The sequence below is a fragment of the Haliaeetus leucocephalus genome, unplaced genomic scaffold, assembly GCF_000737465.1.
Source record: "Haliaeetus leucocephalus isolate CR32 unplaced genomic scaffold, Haliaeetus_leucocephalus-4.0 Scaffold605, whole genome shotgun sequence".
Classification (NCBI taxonomy): domain Eukaryota; kingdom Metazoa; phylum Chordata; class Aves; order Accipitriformes; family Accipitridae; genus Haliaeetus; species Haliaeetus leucocephalus.
In genome coordinates this window covers 5,713,630-5,735,155 of record NW_010973041.1, presented here as the reverse complement: position 1 = coordinate 5,735,155, position 21,526 = coordinate 5,713,630, and the positions used below count along the sequence as shown (strand labels likewise).

Below are 21,526 nucleotides of genomic sequence, written 5' to 3'. Positions count from 1 at the left end.
CTGACCTGGATCCTTCCAGACAAGCCTGAACATCGTGAAACAACCTTCTGACGCAGCTGGCTTCCTTTGAGGGTTTGTTTTTTGTTCCTCTATTCTAATAGAATATCTGTCTTCTTCAGCAGCAGATATGCAGTTGCAGTTCTTCCCATCTGGCTGCATCAGCCTCACAATCTGATCTGGTGGGCAGTGCTGCTGATGCAGTGACTAATGAGCAGGAGGGAACCTGAAATCCTGCCACTTTCCAGAAATTTGCGAAGACCAAGCAGCCGAGAGCCCACCCTGGATGTCAGTCTGCAGAGCTGTGCCAGGGGAGGCTCTGCACGCACTTGCAAAAAGGGAACGGTAAGCCTGCAAGCCCAAACCCACTGCATCCTAAGACTCAGTTTTTTTACCCATTGCAGATCTTTTTTATTTCTCCCTGCTTGCAGTTATTTGCTGTTTTTATGGTCCTGGTGATCCCCTATGTGATCAGACATGTGGCTCTCCCAGGGTTTCTTGCATGCTCCCCTGTCTGCCTTTGAGGCAGAGGGTACCGTGGTAGTAGTGACACGTGGGACTTTTTCCTGCATCCTCAGAAACCCCACCACTCCTCTGAGACCCCGAGTAGCCACTGAGGGCAAGCGCTGCTTGGCAGTCATGGGCTGGCAGCAGTACAGCCTGGGAGAGGACCTGGAAAGTCACAGCTCCAGCCCAGACTGTATCTCTACATCTCCAGTACACAGCTAGGCAGATTACTCGGTGCCTGTGCTTTAACTTCCCCATCTTTGTAGATGAGATCAGTACCTGCAAGCCTTGCTATGGAAATTAATTACACGTGGCCGTGGTCTGCAAACAAGCCAAGCTCAAGCCCATCTGCAGAGGATCTGACCTGTAATGCTTGGGGCAGCAGCCTGGCATTGCAGCAAGCGACATCCACGCATTGTGTTGGCAGCAGAAGAGTGTCAAACCAACCCAGCTACAGCAACGCATCGGTGCAGCCAGTAACAGAGAGTGGCAGCAGTATCTGTGCCACCTACCCACCACATTTAGGCAGAGCTGGCAGAAGAGCCGGAGCTCCTGGCACCCCTATGTAAAAGCCTGGGCTGCTGCCCTGGCAGTCAGCTCTGCCTCTGAGTGCAGGGGGACCGAGTTCTGTAGTCCCAGCATGGGACAACAGGATGCCACACAGGACGTAGCATTGCTCTTGGAAGCCAGCCTTGGGTTTTGACATGACAGCCACATGCTAGTTTGAGAGATAAGGCCCAGTGCAGCTCCCCATCAGTCTGCAGAGGGACAGCAGCTTTGTGGCCCAGGAGAGGCTCTCGACTTGCCCCACTAGACCCATCAGGTTGTCTGCTCAGAGTCCCATTTGCCCCGCTCCCTGCTGGGTGCATGCCTTTGGCCCAGAAACACCCCTCTGGGAGGCTGGCTGCATGTGAGCACTATGGGGATATGCAGCCCATATAGAGGTCCTCTGAGGCAGCTGAGACAACATGCTGGACATTGTTTCTCCGCACGGCTGCTGTGTGGAGCCATGCTGCCCGTGGAAGGGGGCTTTACGTGGGGCAGAGCAAGGCAAGGCTGCAGGGCACCGGCTGCTGTGGGTCTCACTAAGCGCTTTGCAGCCCTGAAGATGCCTGCCTGCTGCACCATGCCTGCATGGGCAGGGCATGACTAAACCTCTCACCAACAGGCTTTTGCTGTTTTTAAATTAGGAGAAGTCACTTTAACCATGGGCAGCTGATGTGGGTCGTCCCCTGCAGCCCACACTCCATCCATGTCTTGGTACAGAGCGGGGAGACGTGGAGCCAGCACAAACGCCAGCGCTGCCTCCCCACACATGGCAGACAGAGTCTCTGTGCACACGCGTGTGCATGAGGGACGTATAGAAATAGCTCATGTGATGGGGAATATCAGCCATGAAGGTTTTCTCATAGCAGCAATTTTCTGGATTAAGTGATGCCCAAGTCTGATGGAAACTTTTGGGGTGTTGGACAATGTGGAAAACCCAGTTGTGCTCTTTGTTGTCCTTCGACAGGTATTCACCCTGGCTGTTATTTCCTGCTGTAGCCCACTGATGCCTCAGATAGATCCTGATCCTCGGTTTGAATTCAATCTCATTAAACTCCACAGAAGGGCCTTCACCCAACCCCAAACACCAATCACCAGGGATATCTGCAGCTGCTTTTGGGTCCAAAGGCACCCACTGGTGATGAGATCAGGGCCAAGGGAGATGGTGCAGCCAACCACATCTCAAATGTGACGTCCTGAGCCTTTCCGGGTCACATGGAGAGCCTGAGTCTGGCACCATTGAAGGAGAGCTCTTGTGCAAGCCTGGACCTTCACCTGGACCTGAACAAAGAGCTTTGGCTGGAACTCAGGAAAAAAAGGAGAGTTCATGACCTTTGGAAGAAGGGGCAGGCAACTCAGGAGGACTACAAGGATGTCATGAGGTTATGCAGGGAGAAAATTAGAAGGGCCAAAGCCCAACTAGTACTTAAGCCGGCTACTGCCATAAAAATCATTTCTATAAATACATTAGCAACAAGAAGAGGGCTAAGGAGAATCTCCATCCTTTATTGGATGCAGAGGGAAACACAGTGACAAAGGATGAGGAAAAGCCTGAGGCACTTAAATGCCTTCTTTGCCTCAGTCTTTAATAGTAAGACCAGTTGTCCCCCGGGTACCCATCCCCCTGAGCTGGAAGACAGGGATAGGGAGCAGAATGAAGCCCCGGTAATAATTCAAAGGGAAATGGTTATCGACCTGCTACACCACCTAGACACACACAAGTCTATGGGGCCCAATGGGATCCACCAAGGGTACTGAGGGAGTAGGCGGAGGTGCTCACCAAGCCACTTTCCATCATTTACCAACAGTCCTGGCTAACTGGGGAGGTCCCAGTTGACTGGAGGTTAGCAAATGTGACACCCATCTACAGGAAGGGCCACAAGAAGGATCTGGGGAACTACAGGCCTGTCAGTCCGACCTCGGTGCCGGGGAAGGTTATGGAGCAGATCGTCTTGAATGCCATCATGTGGCACATACAGGACAAGCAGGTGATCAGGCCCAGTCTGCATGGGTTGATGAAAGGCAGGTCCTGCCTGACTAACCTGATCTCCTTCTGTGCCAAGTGACCCACTTAGTGGACGAGGGAAAGGCTGTGAATGTGTCTTTAGTAAAGCCTTTGACACCGTTTCCCACAGCATTCTCCCAGAGAAACTGGCTGCTCGTGGCTTGGACAGGCATACTCTTTGCTGGGTAAAAAGCTGGCTGGATGGCCGGGCCCAAAGGTTTGTGGTGAATGGAGTTAAATCCAGTTGGTGACCCATCACAAGTGGTGTTCCCCAGGGCTCAGTATTGCGGCCAGTTCTGTTTAATATCTTTATCAGTTTCCAGGACAATCTGCTCAGCAGCTGTTGCTTGCGAACAACAATCTGAAGGAGGAAGATTTACATCCAGCAAGGAGACTAGACTGTAGACTGGGAAGATTAAAGTTAGTGGTGGTCCACCAGGCTAGCAATAGGGTGTATGGATGACATCTGTAGAAGGGCTACCATTAATAATGATGATAATCATGCTTAAATCTCATCTGTCTGCTTTCATCTGCAGCACCATGGTGGAGAAGGAAGGGCTCATATGGCTTCTAAAATGGGAAGACTTGAAGTGGCTTTCTTGTGTGACACAGCCTGCCACTGGCTGGGAAAAACTCAAGTGTCCTATCCACTAGGCCATGCCTGGTGCTTCTTGTAGCACAAGGTGGTCACGCTGGTCCATCCACATGAGCGATGTCTGGCAGGATGGACGAGCCAAAGAACAACATCCATCAGCTTGTGAAGAGCATCAGCTTTTATAGTGCTTTGAGCTCAGCTGGGAGAGGTGGCAAGCATGCAGACCTTGATATTTGGCAGGCACTAGCAACATGTCAGCCTAGAAAGCAAGGGTAATGGAAATGCAGCCCCAGTCCTGAGAGAGGAGCTCATCATAAATGGGATGGATATGTGAAGAAGTGCTCTGCTTCATGTGCATGAGTGGAAATAACCTTAGAGAAAGAGATCAATAATGGTGCTGCACATTCTACCCAGCCTGCCTCTGTGTACTGCAATGCCAGTCTCTCACTGCTGGAAATGCATGGTCAGGGTATGTTCTCCCAGAAAAGCATCTGCAGTGCGGTAAAGGCAGCAGGGATCCTTTCCGCAGTGAGGATCCAAACTACGCTAAGACAAGTGTGAGATGCACAAACTGTTCCTGTGCCGAGATGCAAAACTGATCACTGCTCAAACTGTCCTCAAGGTAAAAAGGTAACTCCTCATGCTAACAACCGCGGTCCCCTGAGATCAGAGCCCACACTTGTACATTTCCCACTGTACTTCCACGAGCAGAGAGGCACAGGTGTCAGCAGACTCCCTTCAGCGTTTTAGCTAGTTCAGTTTCTATGGGAAAGAGGACAGGGCCAGGGAAAGAGCCCCACTCTAACCACACTTTCTTTTAAATAAGGCAGTGCTCTGTATTTCTACAGCACACACAAGATCTAAGTCCACGTGCAAGGGCAACCAAGCTGTTCCTTTCAGCAGGGAAGGGAATCCTGTTCAGGATTATTACCAGCATTTGGAGGATTGTAAATTTGAGATGTAAATTTGCATCTTTTCTAGCAGATGCACATCAAATTTCAGGGCTTCATTAACAGCACTGTCACCTCACACCAGCTGTTGGGCTGGTGGCTTAGGGGGAGGCTTTGAAACATGGACCACCTTTTGCACTTCAAAGTCTCCACTTAGGCCTATGTAGCAAAATATTGAAAGGCTAACCACCATTACCTTCAAAAACCCCACACGCTCAATCTTTTGACTTCTGTGTCATATACCCTCCTGGTTGGGAGCAGTAGTGTTTGAATTACAAAGTTTTCTTTCTGTTATAGTATATTTTTTACCTCAACTGTCTTTGAATAAGGGTGTCTCCATAGCTTTAAATTCCAGTACTCGGGCAGAATAAAACAAGCCGTATCTCCATCTGGTGTAAGTAGTGAGTGAAGCAGATTTTAATGCATTTTACGCCAGTGGTAAATTTGGGCCTTACAGGTTTTAAAATACGCTCTAGCAGCAGAAAGGATTTGAAAAATTAGGTGCTCACTGCATTTTTATCCGAAGATCAAACCTGGAGTAATCCAGCACATCCTTTTAAGACTACTGGCAATTATTTTGTGTTTTCCCTCCAGTGGAGTTCCATTTCCCTAATACTCGGGCCTTGCCAGCAGGTCCCAAAGGGTAGGTTGATATTTCTGTTGTGAGGCGTTAAGAAAAGAGTGCCATGTTGCCTCTATATGGGTACTAAACAGGGTGCAACTTTATTTACAGTGTAAAGTGCATCACACAGAAGTCGTTTAAAACACACAACAAGCAGTGACATAAATGACAATACAGTACTGGGTAGGGAGGGGAAAAAGTTCCAGCAAGTATCAAAACATCAACAGCACTAATATAACAGCCTCTAGTTTCAGCTACTCTGTCCTACCACCACATCTCCTTACGAAACATGTTGACTGGGTTGATCCTGGGACTCCATGTACTAGTCACTAGTGTGAAGCTGGAGTGCTAAAAGCCACCCTGCAGCCCTAAAGTCTCCCAACAATGTCCTGCAAGCTCTAAGCACTGGCCTTGCCACTGCTGTTCTGCTCTGGAGATCACCAGGGTAGAGTCAGGGCACACACCAGAAAAGCACACTGGAGAAGGGACCAAAAGATGAGAGTGACATATAAATAAAGATCTGCTTTTCTCAACCATGCACTCTTTCCCTCGAGAAGGCCTTTGTTGCTCACTTAAGCTTCCACTCATATGCTGTTAGGGCAGGAAGGAGGTCAAGGAACAAAGTGCCTACAAATAGTGGTGACTATGGGTTGAAATGCAGACATTATTTACTGAACACTAACTTCAGTCAAAGCTGTAAACATCGACGGCTGTGGAGCTGGGAGACGGAAGATAGTTCCTATGTGCTAGCAGAGTCCATTAGAAAAAGAAGGTTGTGGGAGCTGAAACAACAACTCTTCAGCTGGTTGCAGCTCTCACTGGGAAGGAATCTACATTCACATTAATCTGATCCCCTAATGACTCCTTTACCTATCTGTTTTTCTTTTAATTGGCTGAAAGCTCTTATTAGCCCACAACTTTGCTTGTTTCTTTCTTCCTCATTTCTGGTCTTGGGCTAGCAGCCATCAGTTAAGTGTCAGTATTTACTAGTGCCTTATTACTGTAACTGTGAGCTCATTTTGGTGTCGTATCACTTTCTTGTGTCCAAGTTCACACATTCATGACAGGAAGGTAAATCTATAAAGGGGGAGGTGTGGGGCAGGTTGTGTACACTCTTAATCCAGAGGGTTAACTAAGCAGGAATGCTACAGAAGGTAAAATTTATTTCTCCTTCTTCTTTCCCAGTGCTGACTGCAAGTCACACTTTTCTATTATTACTGGGAAAAACGGAGTTTCTGATCAATGACTCTTAGGTTCTCACTCTAATGTCTTCTTTCATAGATCAGAATTTTTGCTAATTGACAATAATTACCAAACATTTGACCCCCCAAAATGCATGCGATTTCCACCTTGTAATTCTACCAACCTGCTTAACCACAGGTAAATCTTAGCATCTCAATTCATCGGAGCATGACTTAACAATGGCATTCAGGTGTGTGTTATCCTCAGATGCAACGGGATCAACAGCGTGAGAAAGAGAAATGTGACAGCATGTGTGCTCTCGGGATTTCTCACTCAGCCAAGCATTTCTGCCTGTGTGTGTACTCGAGAGGCCTTTTCCAGTTCTCTGAGGGTTCTGCATGATGTAAACACAACCCTTCTGTAAGCATATAGCAAAGCTTCACCTGTAAATGTAACTGGTGCCTCCTCTCTCCATCTTAGGGGCAGTTGAACTTTGGGACCCAAACCCCATGTATCAAAAGCATTCACCTAGCAGACAGCTGATAGACATGTATTTCATAATTTACACAGGAAAGGGATGATGGTTACAGGGAGGTGGAGAGTCCCATGGCAAGTGGGAAGCACAAGTTTCAGTGGTCCGCCTGCTTCCCACTGCTGGATCCTGGATCATCCAGCTTTAGAGCTACACATGAACTGCCCATAAGCCAAAAAGCCTCAAAGGCTCTTGTTGATTAGACTTGGTCCATCTTTCTCTAAATGACATGATGGTCTCTCATCTTTTTTACATTTTTGACACTTTTACCAATAAATCTCAGGTAAAATTCATGCCAATGCCTTCCATTAAGTCATTCTCCACTGATGTTAATGTCACATAATATACATTACACAATCATCTTCTTATGCCCACCAGAAACTGTGGTTACAACATAGACTTTATCCCATGTACTTCTAATTTACATCAACATGAGTTGTTCAGAAACAGGTCCAATGCAAAGTTTAGTGGCTCAGTTAGCCTTGCATAACTATTCTTTACTGTTGAGTTGCTGGACAGCAGTATGCTTTGGCAGATGGTAAGCAGAATTACCACATTCTATTTAATCATGGTTGGCAGTATGGTTTAATTAGCTTACTGTATGTAAGAAATGGGAGGGACTTCACTTTACACAACCACTTCCTCAGCGGACAGTAGGAATCTTTACATTTGTATGTGTATGTGTGTATGGTGTGTGTGTAGCAGCATATATTTGATAATACTTTTGTAAATGAAAAATACAGAGGATTTCTTTAAAAATGGAAAGGTATAGTAAAAACGTATCACAAAATAAAATACAAAACAAGGGAGCTGGGGGGAATGGAAGCAATGGATTTGATTTACAATGCATTAGATTCCAAGCCCTGATGCCTAGGCTGAAGAAAGTTATCTGAACGTAGAACTGCTGCTCTGATGTTAAAAGGGATAGAATCCAGCCTTCCGTTTCCTGCGTCAAAAAACCCAGACAAAATAAAATCAGTGCTGTACTGAACATACCAAACAAGATCAACAGTGAGGCACAAGAGGACGGTGTCTAAAAGTATACCAGGGATTAGAATGCCACAGCTCAAGACAGCATATTGAGAGGGGAAGAGCATAGGCATGGGGAATAGAGATGTCTGGCATTTAATCTAAGTCATGACTCATCACAGTGGTTTGGAGCTATCTTGACCTGGCTGCTGATAAAAGCTTTTGGGCCTTTCAGCTTCCTCTTATAAATCACACTTAGTTAACCTGCAACAGCGAATCTTTGCTATCATGGCATTTCCTCCTGTTCTGCCTGTGTTATTTTTGAGTCCTCAGAACAGTATGGTACCCTGTATTGTAAACAGCAACCAGCAGCTGAGGCCAAAGCGTAACAAGATACAAAGCAGATCTCAGTGTTTGTTTCTGTTCCCTCCACCCCTCCAGTTCTGTGTGGGAAACTTCCTCTCAAACAGCCCTTGAAGGGATATGCTGCTAGACTACAAGCCTGTAGGGCTAAAGATCCACCTTCTCTCAGACTTCACCATGCTGCACAGAGCCGTGGACTTGGACAAAAAAAACCACAAAAAACAAGCCCAAACCAAGAAGAGTGCAGTTTGGTAATAGCCTGAAACTTTGCTTTGCCTCACAGATAAACTGCATAATTTTTGGCTGCTAATCCACTGGATTTGGGCTTCGCTGCTTCATGTCCTAAATGGAAATGCTATCAGACTTTAAATGTGTAGCTTTCAGTCTAAAGCTGGATACTGTTTGTTGGCAGGACATTTAAGTTACTTCACTTGGGCATATATAATCACAGCTGAAAAATGAAAACTATTCATTTTGGACAATGTAATTTCTCAAACAAGCATCTCTTCTGTAGCTTTAAGATAAACAGTGTATCAGAGGGACAGGGAGGAATGTCTGTCACTACCTGTCCAGAAAGAACAATAAGAAAAATGTACAATGTCACAGGCTTTGTCTGTACCCTGGAGAAAAATACTAATATTCAGCTGTTATTTATTTAGCTCTCCAGGATAATGACCAATGTGTTCAGTAGAAGCCAGTGTGAATTGAGGTATAAATATTTTTGCTAGCATATTTCATGGCCCTCATTAATATTCCATGCAGGGAGCAGGAGAATTCATGCTACATGTTTTGTTATTATATCTGATTCCCAGCCACAACAACATCATTACCATTCCACCTGTCTTCCCTCTTCAGGGTTGTAAATGGCTCTTAATGGCAGCATGAAATAAAACAGCTTTCCAAAGAAAAACTGAGTCCTGTTCAGACTGCTCTCAAAGTCAAACACCCAAACTTCACAAGCTAACTTTAAAAAACAAAGCTACAATTAAGACTTTTACATGCTGCCTTGCATGGTGATGGAGCTCACTCATTTGGTAACCTAGCCTGCTACTGGCCCCATTAGACATGAATCAGCAAACCAAAACATAAACACTGGTAAAACTCTTTTAAAGCAGAGCACATGTGAACCAGATCTAAGCCCCGATCTTGGGGCTGTTGATACAGAGACTGCACTGCCAGGTGATTTGAACTGGGACTTGACTCAGAGGCTTGTACCCTTAAATGATTACACCACTCAGCACTAGGTGTAGTAAGAGTGATTATTTATAACATCTGTTGCATGACCCTAGTCTTGAACCTGGAGCCAGCTGAAGTATATACAGTTCAAAATGAACACTTGTACACAGTAGGCCACTCAAATTTCCTGAAGTACGTTCTGTATTACATCACAACAAACACGTCAATTTACACCATTAAAAATAAGGCTAAACCCTGCAGGTTTGCCTGTCTGCTTACATGTAAATGTACCATTTCCTGAGTTTTCTAGAAGTTTGGCAATCATTTTGCAGAGTACTCTCTAAGGTCTTTCGAGATTGCCCATAAATCATGAGCCATCTAATGACCACTGATGTACAGGAACTAGAGGTGCTCAAAACGTGCAATATTAATTACACATTCTTCAGATTTAGCGTTCAGTAGGGTGTAATTCAGTCTAGCTATGGGACAGCGCTCAGCAACACTTACCTAGAGCAGTCATGTCCAGTCCACGATGAGGGACAATAGCACCGATTTGGTCGTATGCACTTCCCACCATTTAAGCAAGGCAACTGGCAAACAGCTGTATACAAATACACACACAGACAGAGTTGCATTAATGAGCACACCCACAACAAACTGTTTAAGGAACGGGCACTGAAAATCCAGCCTGCATTATTCTGTTAAGAATGGAGTACTCTCAGAACTACAATATTAAACATCAGCTGTGAGTCTGTTGTAAAAGATGGTTTGCTTTGGGAGAAGAGCAGCCTTAGAAGCACATCTTTGCTGAACATGATTTGACCCTCTCAACTACTTTTGCCATATGCTGCTGTGTATGAGCTGTATGAAACAGCCAGTGTACTATTTTACATTGCCTTAAAATTTCTGTTCTTTTTGCCTCAAGTTGAGGCAAAAAAACCAGGAATGCAAGTGGAAGCAGGAGGAGGAACTAGAAGAGAAGAGTCAGAAGATCAGCAGGACAATAGGCCTTACTTCTAGGAAGAAAATGTGGCTCTTTATTTGAAAGGAATGTGACAGCTAAACAGTAACCTGCAAGCTGACACCAGATGTTGTAAAAAAGTATAAAAAAAGGCAGCATAAACAGAAAGTTAAAGGTCAGAAACCCATTTACAGATCAACAGCAGGCAAGGATTAAGACTTCGCACAATGGCACCTGTATGGAGACAAGGAAAGGAAGCAGAGAGTGACAGTTTCTGAAAGACACTGGATAGCTGTAAGAGGTGTAACTAGGTGGTACAGGGCATTTGAATTAGAGAACAAACACTGGCCTGCCTGATAGGGTCGTGCTGGGCCACCTCTGAAATGGCTGCACGTGCTTTTGTGTGACAGCCTAACCCAAGAATGTCAAGTAACCAAACAAAAGTCAAAGCTTCGAGTCTTCCTATCAGTTTTGAGACTGGAAAATAAAGCACCATACAGTTTACAGAACAGATTTAGAGAGTCACTTAATGAGGTCCTTCAAATGCAGACATTTCTATCACAGGAAAGCTGAAAGACGTGAAGTCTTTTCAGCAGATAATGCCATATCTAAAGGACAGACCTAAAGATACCAGTGAGAACAAATACTGGGTTATATTTTCGCAAGGAATACGCATCAGGCAACACTGATTAAAATGGAATTAAAGGAAATGGAAATGAGTAATCGCAGGAATGCAAAAGGAGGTAGAAACACACTGCTCCGATTCCTCTGGGCCAAACACGAACAAGCAATGGCAGGAGGTTATAGAGATGGACCATCCCTGTGCAATTAAGTGCACCAAGTCTGTCATGTTGAAAATGACTTCTGATTCCGGAATGAAGCATATGAATGAAACATCTTGAGCTCTCACTTTATGCACATAATTATTCCTGTCAGACCAGCATTTAATCCAAATATTTCTCACTTCACTTTGCTCTGTCATGGCAAAAGGTCAAGAGCAGTAAATAAAATGAGAAGTCGTTTAATAATTTCATAAGCAGTGGTTACAAGCTTTTACGAATGGGCTTTGGCACAGATGCAGTTGCTTACTAGGATTTTTTCTTTAGCTACCGAAAAGCAAGTCAGTCTAACCAGATTTTAATTGCTGGCCCAAAAGTGAAAAGGCCATCTATCCTCCTCAACCACCTATGCTGTTATAGCTGCAAAGTTTGTGAAATATGAGAGGAAATGATGCATTATGTGCTAGGCAAGTGTCCCTTCAAAAGACAGCAGTTCTGAGTTAAAATGTTCACTCTGGAATATCAATGTGCTGAAGGATGGTTGGGTTTGCAGTGTATCATACGGTTTATCCCACAGACTCACTATTCTTATCAGTTGAACAAATAATATGAACATTCATTAACAAAAGCAAGAATTCCTCCTCCAGTTCACCTGATCAGCCACTCCAAAGTCTTGCAGGAAGGCAAAACCAGGCTTTCGTGTTAAGGCCCTGTTAATAATCAGCTAGGGTGCATCTGGACAATAAAAGTACAGTGGACAAACTGTAAAACAATTTTTAAAAATAGTTAAAATTTATTAGTGATTGAGATTTAATAATGATTGAAAGACATTTCAATGATCACTCAATTGCTATGAGTTTTACTGGCTATTTCCACAGGGACAAGCCTTTCAAAAACTGACATTTGTTTAGTCTTGATGTGGAACCACATATCCCAAATGTGGGTCCAAATATTATCCCTAATTGCAAATCAGCCTCATCTGACACAAGCTGACTTGCCAGGACACAGGTCTGGAGCCTAGAATCACTGCTCTCACTACCCCTCACTTTTTTGGTGTGCTATATGCCCTTCAGCCTTGGTGAGGTGCAAGTAAAAGATCTAGTAAAATGCAGTGCACATTAAATTTGTTCAGCGAACTTACATGATACCTAATGTAAGGTACTCAAGTACCTTACATGGGTACCATGTACCCATTAAACTCAATCATCCTTAAACAAATCCTTGCTTTCCTCTGCCCTCTTGCCTAGCTCAGAACTCAGGCAGTAAGTGGGAATCCCCCAAACCAGACAGCTATGTGGTGGAAAACCTCTGTAGTACTTGCAGCTTGTTTGTGAGTTTAATGGTGACCTGCATGTGCTGAAATGAAATTTAACTGTTCTTGGAATGGGCAGTCTAGTTTTATTCTTCTCTTTGGAAATCCTCTCTCCTCTGCACCGCTTTTTGCAGAGAGCGCTCTTGTGAATGCTGTCTGTCCTTTCTGGGAGCAAACTTTTCTGAGGATTTTAAAAGACTCATCAGGGACTACTCTGAAATAGTGTGTAGCTGGGGACAGCAAATCCTCCAGGACTATTACTGCAGGCCGGGTTCTCCTGTGAGAAGCTTAGTAGGTCTACAGAGTCCTTAGTGAACTGTGCTAGGTATTGATAGTAGAGTCACAAAAAGTGTGAGAAAAATGGAGGTGAAAGGAGTTTTACCCATATGGCAGCGCGATCCAGTCCATCCAGGGGGGCAGTTACACTGGTAAGGGGCCACACAGCGACCTCCATTGAGACATGGCAAAATGCATATTGCTAAGGAGAGGAGAAGAGAACCAGTGAAAATAATTATCTCCCATGAAAGCAAAGAATAAAGTGTGCAAGAAAAGAACTTATGTTTAATTAGAAATTCTACTACCCCTCAAAGTGTTTGCATGCAGTGTCAGCAGAGTGGGATCTACCCACAAGGCATGAGCAGCAAATACGACTGGCACAGCCAGAAACGAGAAGGAATGATAACAAACAAATGGACAGACCAGAGCAATCGCTAGAGTCCTTCAGACACCTGTAGTCTCTGTGCTCACTGGAAATGAGCAGGGCTGTTTGCTTGTTTCTCACTTGTAATATCCACAGACATTGCCCGCTTCTGTGATGGTGGCTAACAAAATCAGTTCATGCTTTAATTACAAACAACTGGATTGTTTGTGGATTCCCTGGGGTCCCACAATGTAATATCCAAAATAAGTTAATCTATGCACTGCCCATAGAAAAACTCTTGGTCTGGGCCCATGGAAACATGCTGAGACAGGCAACACCACTCCATGGAAAGACAGCTTTGATATTCTGGGTGCAACAGATTGACTGTGGCTGGAAGCTTTGGGAAAGAAACAAAGCAGATACCAAGCAGCTCGTGGCCTCTGGACTGAGTGCCAATCAAGCTATACTGCTCCTGTGAGAGTCTGCATGTCTGGCTATGGTGGTACTGACAGACATAGGGACAGCGAACGAGGGGCCATGTGAATGCACCACATAGCTGGAGTTTCTGTGTGAAATTGTCCGATGTGCACACTGTTCCTGACATAAGTACCTTCACAAAACTACCACCTCCACTACCCTAACTGAATGAAGTACTTGTGTGAACATGCTCTAACAAGAGCAAGAGTTGAGCTGGGTCTCTAATTTGGACCCTTGAGTGGCACTTCCAGTGGAGTTTTGTACTGGGAGCGTGGATGTGGGCTGCAGAGAACCAATGCAGAGGTTCTTCTTCCACTGCACAGCAGAGGTCAAACTGAGCAGCTGCAGTCAGCCTGGATAAGAAAAGAGTAGTGAACTTCCATGGAGCTCACAGGACTAACCCATACCACCAAGAATTACTTGTCTGTATCATTATACTAGCAGCGCTCTGCATGTTTTTTAGAGTGGTCAGGCTTCTCTTAGGAAGATCAATCTATTTTGTTATCTGTGAAATGTACTGTGAACTACAAGGTGACTGAATTCTGTAAGAGCTCTGTGGCCCCACCTGTGGCCTGATCTTTACAGATCAGTGCTCAGTGCTAGCACTCAAAAATCCCTTTGACTTCCAGAACAGGCCCTCAACTCCAACAACTAAACCTATCTTTTCTCAGCAATGCACCTTGCTTGACAAGCAATGCTGCAAAACTGAGGTGGCACTAACCAATTGTGGGAATCCTTTTCACCTCTCCTCAGTACCTATGCCAAAGTAAAGAAAAAAGAAAAAAAAAAAAGGAGAGCTAGTGCCTGTATCTGCATGAAGTGTGATCTGGCTAGTCAGCTACCTGTTCATTTTCCCCATACAGGAAAACAGAATCTGAATTGGGATAACAGATCAAAATGATTGGGCGCATAAAATATGTCCTCTGGTCCTGAAGAATGCATTAAATATCATTATTAATGGTAAGGTAAGAAAATCAATTATGGCATGCCAAACACAATTCTGCCAGACACAGGGCTCAGTCCTCTTCTGCTGAAACTGTGAAACATACAGGGCTGAGTCTGCATGTCTGGCTATGGTGGTACTGACAGACATAGGGACAGCGAACGAGGGGCCATGTGAATGCACCACATAGCTGGAGTTTCTGTAAATGCAGAAGGACAAAACTTGCTGAACCTCTTCTCCTCATTCTGTACCTACAGCTAATTTGTGCCACGTGGAACTGATGCTGCCATGGGGAAGACCTGAAAGCTGCAGAGGTAGATTCAGAGGACTGTTTTAAGATGTGATACATCTGCCTAGCAAAATGCTTGATTCCTCTCCATGAACTACAGGAGGAGGTGCCACATCTTTTTGCAAGTCTCCATGTACACTCAGAGCCAGTGACAATGACACCACCTCAGCTGCAGGTGTGCCTGGACACACTAAAGCTTTATGTCAGGGCCATACTGAGTACTAAACACAGTAAAGGCACTTTCCTTTTCTATCCACATAAACCCATGCCTAATTATGTGTACAGTAACAAGGCTTCTCATGCAGCCACTACACCAGAATGAAAGGGTTAGCTCTCCCAAATTCCCTGTGCTAAGATCATCATGAAGAAAATGGGAAATAAGGCACAAACTGGCATCCCCAATGTCACCCAGGGAATATCTGACAGACCAAGAGTCAGATTTGGCTCTTTTCAACCAGAACAGATCCAGTTCTCTAACTATTTGGAGATCCAGGCCAGGAAAAGCCAACACAGAATGTGGGGGGAACAGGTACACAGGTCAGGAAGGACAGCATCGAAAAGGTGACACAGTTTTATTATTTGAACATGAATTGATCAGGTTCATAATCACAGACTGATAAAAAAGGAAGCCCAAGAAACAAATGCAGCCACCAACAAACCACTCACATCTCTTCTGTTCTAACCCCTGTTCTTTCCCCAAAATCATGTATTGCTATTAGAAACAGACTTTGGAGAACTGAAGTAGGCTGTTCTTCAATCATAGTGAAAGAGCACTCACAAACAAAATCGCATCAATCAAAAAAGTGTTTCTTTTGGTTTGGAGATGTCAGGGGACGGTCATTTGTCTAGAAACAAGCAATCAGTTAGTCCTTCCTATTATCTCTTAATTTGTCAAGCAGAATAAAGTAATGATTTTTATGTTTTTGGCTCTTATGCCTTTAATTTTCCCACCCGGTTCACTGCAGTAAATTCACTTGTCTTACCTACAACATCCTTAAAATTACACTTAGGTATGATATACATACGCTCTTCACAGAGACGACCCATCCAGCCATCTGGACATGAGCAGGCATTTGGTCGCTCACAGACACCACCATTCTGACATGGGAACCGACACACAGCTAAAAAAAAAAAATTAATGACAAACTCAAGACAGTTAATTAGAAGCTTAGTAATTCAGCATCTTGTACAGATGTCTGCAGTTGTAGAGTTTAGAGTAGAACGAAGAAATGTAGTGAAGTTCAGAAACATAACCTGACTTTGATTTCAAGGGCTGCATTGTTTTCTGGCTCTAACTAGGTACTGTGAGCAAGAGTGTGGGAACCATTAAGACAATCAAAAATTGTCCATGGCAAGAATCAAAACTCAGAAGTTTCTAGGATGTTTGGGTAAATTATTTGGACAATGTTTCAAGGCTGATACCATGCTTTAACTGCTCTTCCTGACTCATTCTTGTGAAAAAACAGAACAAAACAAAACAAAACACGAAAACAAAAACAAACCCAACAAACAACCAACAAACCAAACCAAAACAAAAAGACCCCACCCCAAATGAAAACTATTACCTTTTTTTTATTCCTCTCTTCTAAATTAACTTTAAAATAAAAATCAAGCTTCCTTCTAACATTGGTAGGAAACACTAAGGTAATGCATAATACAGGATTTGTTGAAAGTAAGATTAAACACTGTGGTAGAACAAGCAATTTTTATTGCACTATCATCCCACATAATGAGGAGTGACCAACAAGGGTGCAGCAGTGGCACACTGAAGTGTTTACCCGTGAAACCCAAAGTGTGATTATAAACCTCACTTCGCATTCCTGCTGACTGGTACTCCTTGGCTCACACACCTGTTAATAAGCACCTGATCATAAAAGTGGGGAATTTGAAGTGGACTCTATCATGCTAGCCCAATATCTTGCCTGGACTGGACGGGCTTTGGACTTCATCATCATTTCTATGACATTACACCGTATCTTGGCTAATACATCCAGGACTACTTTACAAAATCAATGGCAAGCTAACTACAAACATGTTAGACTTAAAGATCATTGGAGGAAGCACAATTCTTGTCATATTGGTGTACACATATACAGAAGAACAAAAATTGTGGCTTCAAGATGATACTACAGAACAAATAAGTAATCAGGCTAACTTCTAATTAGTGGTAGTTATGAACACAGAGTAACCTCAGGAAACTCAGTCTGAACTGTTAATTGCATCCTATCTTTTATTAGTTACTAGGTGAGCAATAATATGAGCTTAGGCTTTAAGTGTTTCAGATCTTGTTCAATGTTAGCATTAAATAGAAACAGTGGTTTAGCACACTGAAACACTATTCAGACCCGAGCTCCACATTGGAAAGAATGCAAATCTTCCCCTGATAGAACCAAACTTGAGTCACTCTTGCAGCTAAGCCGTGCCAAGATGCAAGCTCCAGCTTGGAGTCTGTTGAAATGAGGCCAAAGCTTTTGCCATTTTAGTTTTCAATCCCAAAAGCCTTCCCATCAAATGTCAGCTGATAATGAGAATGGGAAGAGACCTTAGGCCCTGGGTGGTTCACAGAAGTTGCAATACTTTAACAGGTATTTTGAACAATTTTTGTTGTAAAGGTATCTATGACTATGCAGACAGCTTGTCTCTGGGTGTTGACTAAAGTAGAACAGTGTGCCAATCATTCCTTTGTTCAATAACAAACTATGAAACTTGAATCAAAAAGCATTTAAAGCTTTGTGTGATCCATGCCACTTAAACAATATCCCATGAAGGTATAGTGGGATGGGACGTAGGAGGTTTGTGTATAAATGATATCCCACAATAAATTCAAAGCCCATGAAAAGTGGTCTCTGAAATGTATTTTCTCTCTCTTGGTCAATGGAGAAGATGCAGATATTTAATGAGTTACAGAAATTGCTTTGGATGGCAACTCCATCCCACTCAGTGATCCAGGATCTCAGGCATAGATAGGCTTTTCCTGGATTTCTGCCCAGGCCCTGGTTGTGAAACTGAATGAGTAAGACAGTATCCTCCCTAGGTGTGCACTTGTTATACACCGATTTGGGCAGGCAGAGACTCTGTGTCTGTAGCTGTGGGGATTATTCTTCACTTGACAGACAAGACCAGAGAAAGGCTTGGGGCAGGAAGTTAAGCTGGGATCACATTCTCTTTTTTTGCTATTGTAAAAGCAAGCAGGGTAAATGCAGTACTGATGTGCTGGGGAGAGAAAGGGAACCATTAACTGTGACTTCAGTTAGTGGTAGCAGATCTCACATGGATGGTATCAATCTTAATCTTTGAGATCCCTTTGTAAATCCATGCCTGAGAGTTATCTCCACAGGACACAAAAGCATTACACTGCTGCAAGACAAACATGGGTAAGAAGGGGAAAAAAAAAATTTCTGATATCTGTTCTCAGCTTTGCCAAAAGCTTTCCTGTGGTTGCAAGTGAACGATTTTCTCCATGCTTCAGACACCCTCTCATAATGCTCTTATTTCCTGATGGGTTATGAACTTTTTGGTTGGCAGCTCCACACTGACCACTCCCAGTCAGCAAGACATGGACAGAGGGTGAATAGACAACACAGATTTTAGAGCATTTCAGAGAGAAAAAATTGGGGTCACACAAGCTGTGTGCATCTGTGCAGCCTGCTGGGTCCTGCAGGTGTTTACGATCAGCAAGCAGATCCAGGCTAATACTTCTTACCCCTGAAACTCAGATCAGAATCTGGCCTGCAACCTCTAACCAGCAGTGATTCAGGCAAGTGCAGCTGTGGTAAGAGCTCTCCCAAAGCAGCTAACGAAGTCTGCTTTTTAATTATAATATTTACGTTAACTAACCTGTTCAACCAGGCCAGAACATTTCAAGCAGGCTTAGGACACATTAATAATCAACTCACAGAGCCAAAACCAAGAAATGCAGCATGAGTCATTACAAAAAGTGCTTTCATGTTGCTTCTGATGTAGACCACAAAGGCTTGGGTCCTGTAGGCCTTTTGTTAGGCAAATCCCTCAAATGAATTATAAAGCAGTTTTGAAAGATTATTTTGACATGTGTCACGAAAACACAGGTCAGTCCTGTCAGAAACATCTTTAGTCCTTTCTAGTTCCCCTTTTAGGTGAAAAGAGGGGGCGGAATTGTTATTCCTCTCCCTTAATACACCAAAAGGCAGGTTATTCTGCTTTGTTTTCCTGCACTACACCCTGATCATTTGTCCACCTCATCACGTCATTTTTTGAAATAATTTTCCCTCATACTTTTCCCTCTGAACAGTCCCAGTAGATTCCATGGTGTTGCAAACAGGACATGTGTCTGACAGTGTTCTGCAGATAAGCCCTTCTGGGTAATTTAAATGAATGAGTTTTTTAGCTCAACAAACCAAAAAGTGACATTTTCCTGCTGGTATGCCAAGGGTCGCAAGGTTAGACTTCGTCTTTGATATTTGGTTAAACACATGAATTTTCTGCAGTACTTACTGTGTATTATTTAGTGAGCTCTATCAACCCATCCTTAAGTATTTTATTGCGAAACAATTTGCAGGAGCTGTGAAGCTCTAAACACAGTGAGAGACTAAGCACCCACTGGATCTCTTACTTTTGTTTTCTGCAGTGCTTGATCTTTGTGAAAAACTGACTGGTAGTGCTTATCTGAAACAGCTTAGCATGTCAGAAAGATGACTGGTTCTGTCACTTTCTCAGAAAAGATGGGAGGAGAGAGGATCTTAGGTGTGGGATACAACATTGTAGCAAAAGAAACTGTAAGATTATCAAGAACTAAAGAGAAAAATTGTGGAAGCCCTCTCTTTCACCTGGAAATAAAGCAACAGCCTGCAATTTAAATGCCTTGGGTGAAACCATGACTGCACTGGAACTAGCAAAAATTTCACTGTCATTTTTATTGCAGCTAGGATGACACCTCCGTGCAAGTTAAGATATGCTTCTGTTCATAAACAGACTTACCTTTGCAAGTAGGTGGTGTTGTCCATGTTCCATTTTCTAAGCAAATACTCCGCAGTGGCCCCTCCAGCATGTACCCACTGTAGCATGAATAGGTGATCATGTCTCCATACTGATAGAAGCTACCACGGACCAGAGCATTCTCTATGTGAGCTGGGGGTCCACAAGATATCTCTAAACAAAGAGAAATCACCAAGAGGTTGCTGAGCTGCAATGCCTACATGATACAGTTTCTAACCCTAGACACAGCGCTTTGCACAAAAGACCTGGGAGGTGCCAGAGAGAAACCTGTGATGGGAAATCAGTAAGTAGGACTTCTTCATGGTGCAGATACTCATAGGGAAAACCTGTACGTACACCCAGTGAGCAGAGAGTTGGCCAGGAACAGTGGTTTTAAGTAACTCAACAATGGCTGTATCCACCATATAGACCAGAAACTTTCAGATGATCCCAGGATATACATGAGACTGGGTTTGTAGAGTGAGATGATATCATTGTCTGAACTAAACAATATTGCTTGCAAGAAGCCAAAAAGCTTTCAGACATGCCTGCAAAAGGACACTATGCCTTCTGTCAGTGTCAATAAATACAATAAAAGGCAGCACCTCTCCCTACAACTCTTGTCTCATCACCCATAACCTCACAGGAATAATTCTCAGGATATTTAGGTTATCCAACAACCAATCCCAGCTCCAGTGCTTGCAAAAGGTAAATTGAGAAGAAAATTACAGTAGGGCCTAATAGATAGTAGGATGAATGCTCTTGGGGCACCAACCCACATAGACATATTCTGGATCCTTTTGAAGAAACAACTCTGTAAGAAAGAACAAACAAACAGCTCTTCTGTAGAGCTTCTTAGGTCAGCTTTATGTGCCTGAATCTCTTGGAGTGACCCACCTCTCCAAATGGCAATAGCAGACAAAAGCTTTCTTCTTCCAGAATAACTGCATCTAGGTGGAGAGCTCTGCTGACATGTCTGTGCTGTCACACTCCTGTGTGATACAGCTGTGGTCACCAGACCTCTGGAAAGTACCAAGCCTCTGCAGAACTGCACCTCATGTACTTACTTTCACACTTAGCTGTTGCTGGAGTCCAGGTCTCATCAGCATTACAGGTGATCACAGACTGCCCTTTCAGCTGGTAGCCTTCCCTGCACCTGATGGATATGTTCTGACCAACATAAAAATCCACCTCAGATAGAAGGGCATTCTCTGGGATTATGAAAGGCACAGGACAAGGGTTTGCTGTTCAAAGAAAGGGTGTGAGGGAAAAGAAGAGGGACAAAAAAGGGATGGAAGGAGGGAAGAGAATACTTTAGAATAGTTTCTGCAAATTTCAAAATCAAATCATATGAAAAACAACAGAAATGGATGCTGCACACAAGTCCAATTTGTAATTTTATGTAATTATCAGATTTGGGTGATCAAATAATAATAAAAAGTTTGATTCTCCCAATAGTCAATTGTAGACGACAATAAGGTCTCCCTTTTGCCTTCTGCTCCTAATTTTTCTCTCACCTGCTGCTCATACAACAAGTGGTTGACTACAATTGACTCCATTTTATGTCAGCTTTCCAACTAAAGGGAGCTACGCAGAACACAGCCCATTCTTTTACTGTCAATAAAATATACTCAGAAAAGCTAATGCTTTCACACGTCTCAGTAACTGCTCCCTTTGTTCTCTGTAAAAGGGGATTCACACCAACAAATCTCCCAAAGTAGGCCAAAC

The 21,526-nt window shown here is 43.7% G+C and overlaps 1 protein-coding gene across 1 annotated transcript in view; it reads right to left on the bottom strand.

Annotated features, from left to right (window-relative positions):
• Positions 1-7,666: 7,666 nt before the first annotated feature.
• Positions 7,667-21,526, bottom strand: part of SVEP1 (sushi, von Willebrand factor type A, EGF and pentraxin domain containing 1) — a gene marked incomplete at its 5' end in the record, with an annotated part of 125,722 nt that continues 111,862 nt past the window's right edge. Inside the window, 6 exons of the mRNA XM_010578179.1 lie at positions 7,667-7,882; positions 9,952-10,045; positions 12,879-12,974; positions 15,871-15,966; positions 19,802-19,972; positions 20,866-21,042. Of these exons, the coding sequence (XP_010576481.1) occupies positions 7,852-7,882; positions 9,952-10,045; positions 12,879-12,974; positions 15,871-15,966; positions 19,802-19,972; positions 20,866-21,042 (665 nt within the window). The remainder of the gene's footprint in view (positions 7,883-9,951; positions 10,046-12,878; positions 12,975-15,870; positions 15,967-19,801; positions 19,973-20,865; positions 21,043-21,526) is intronic.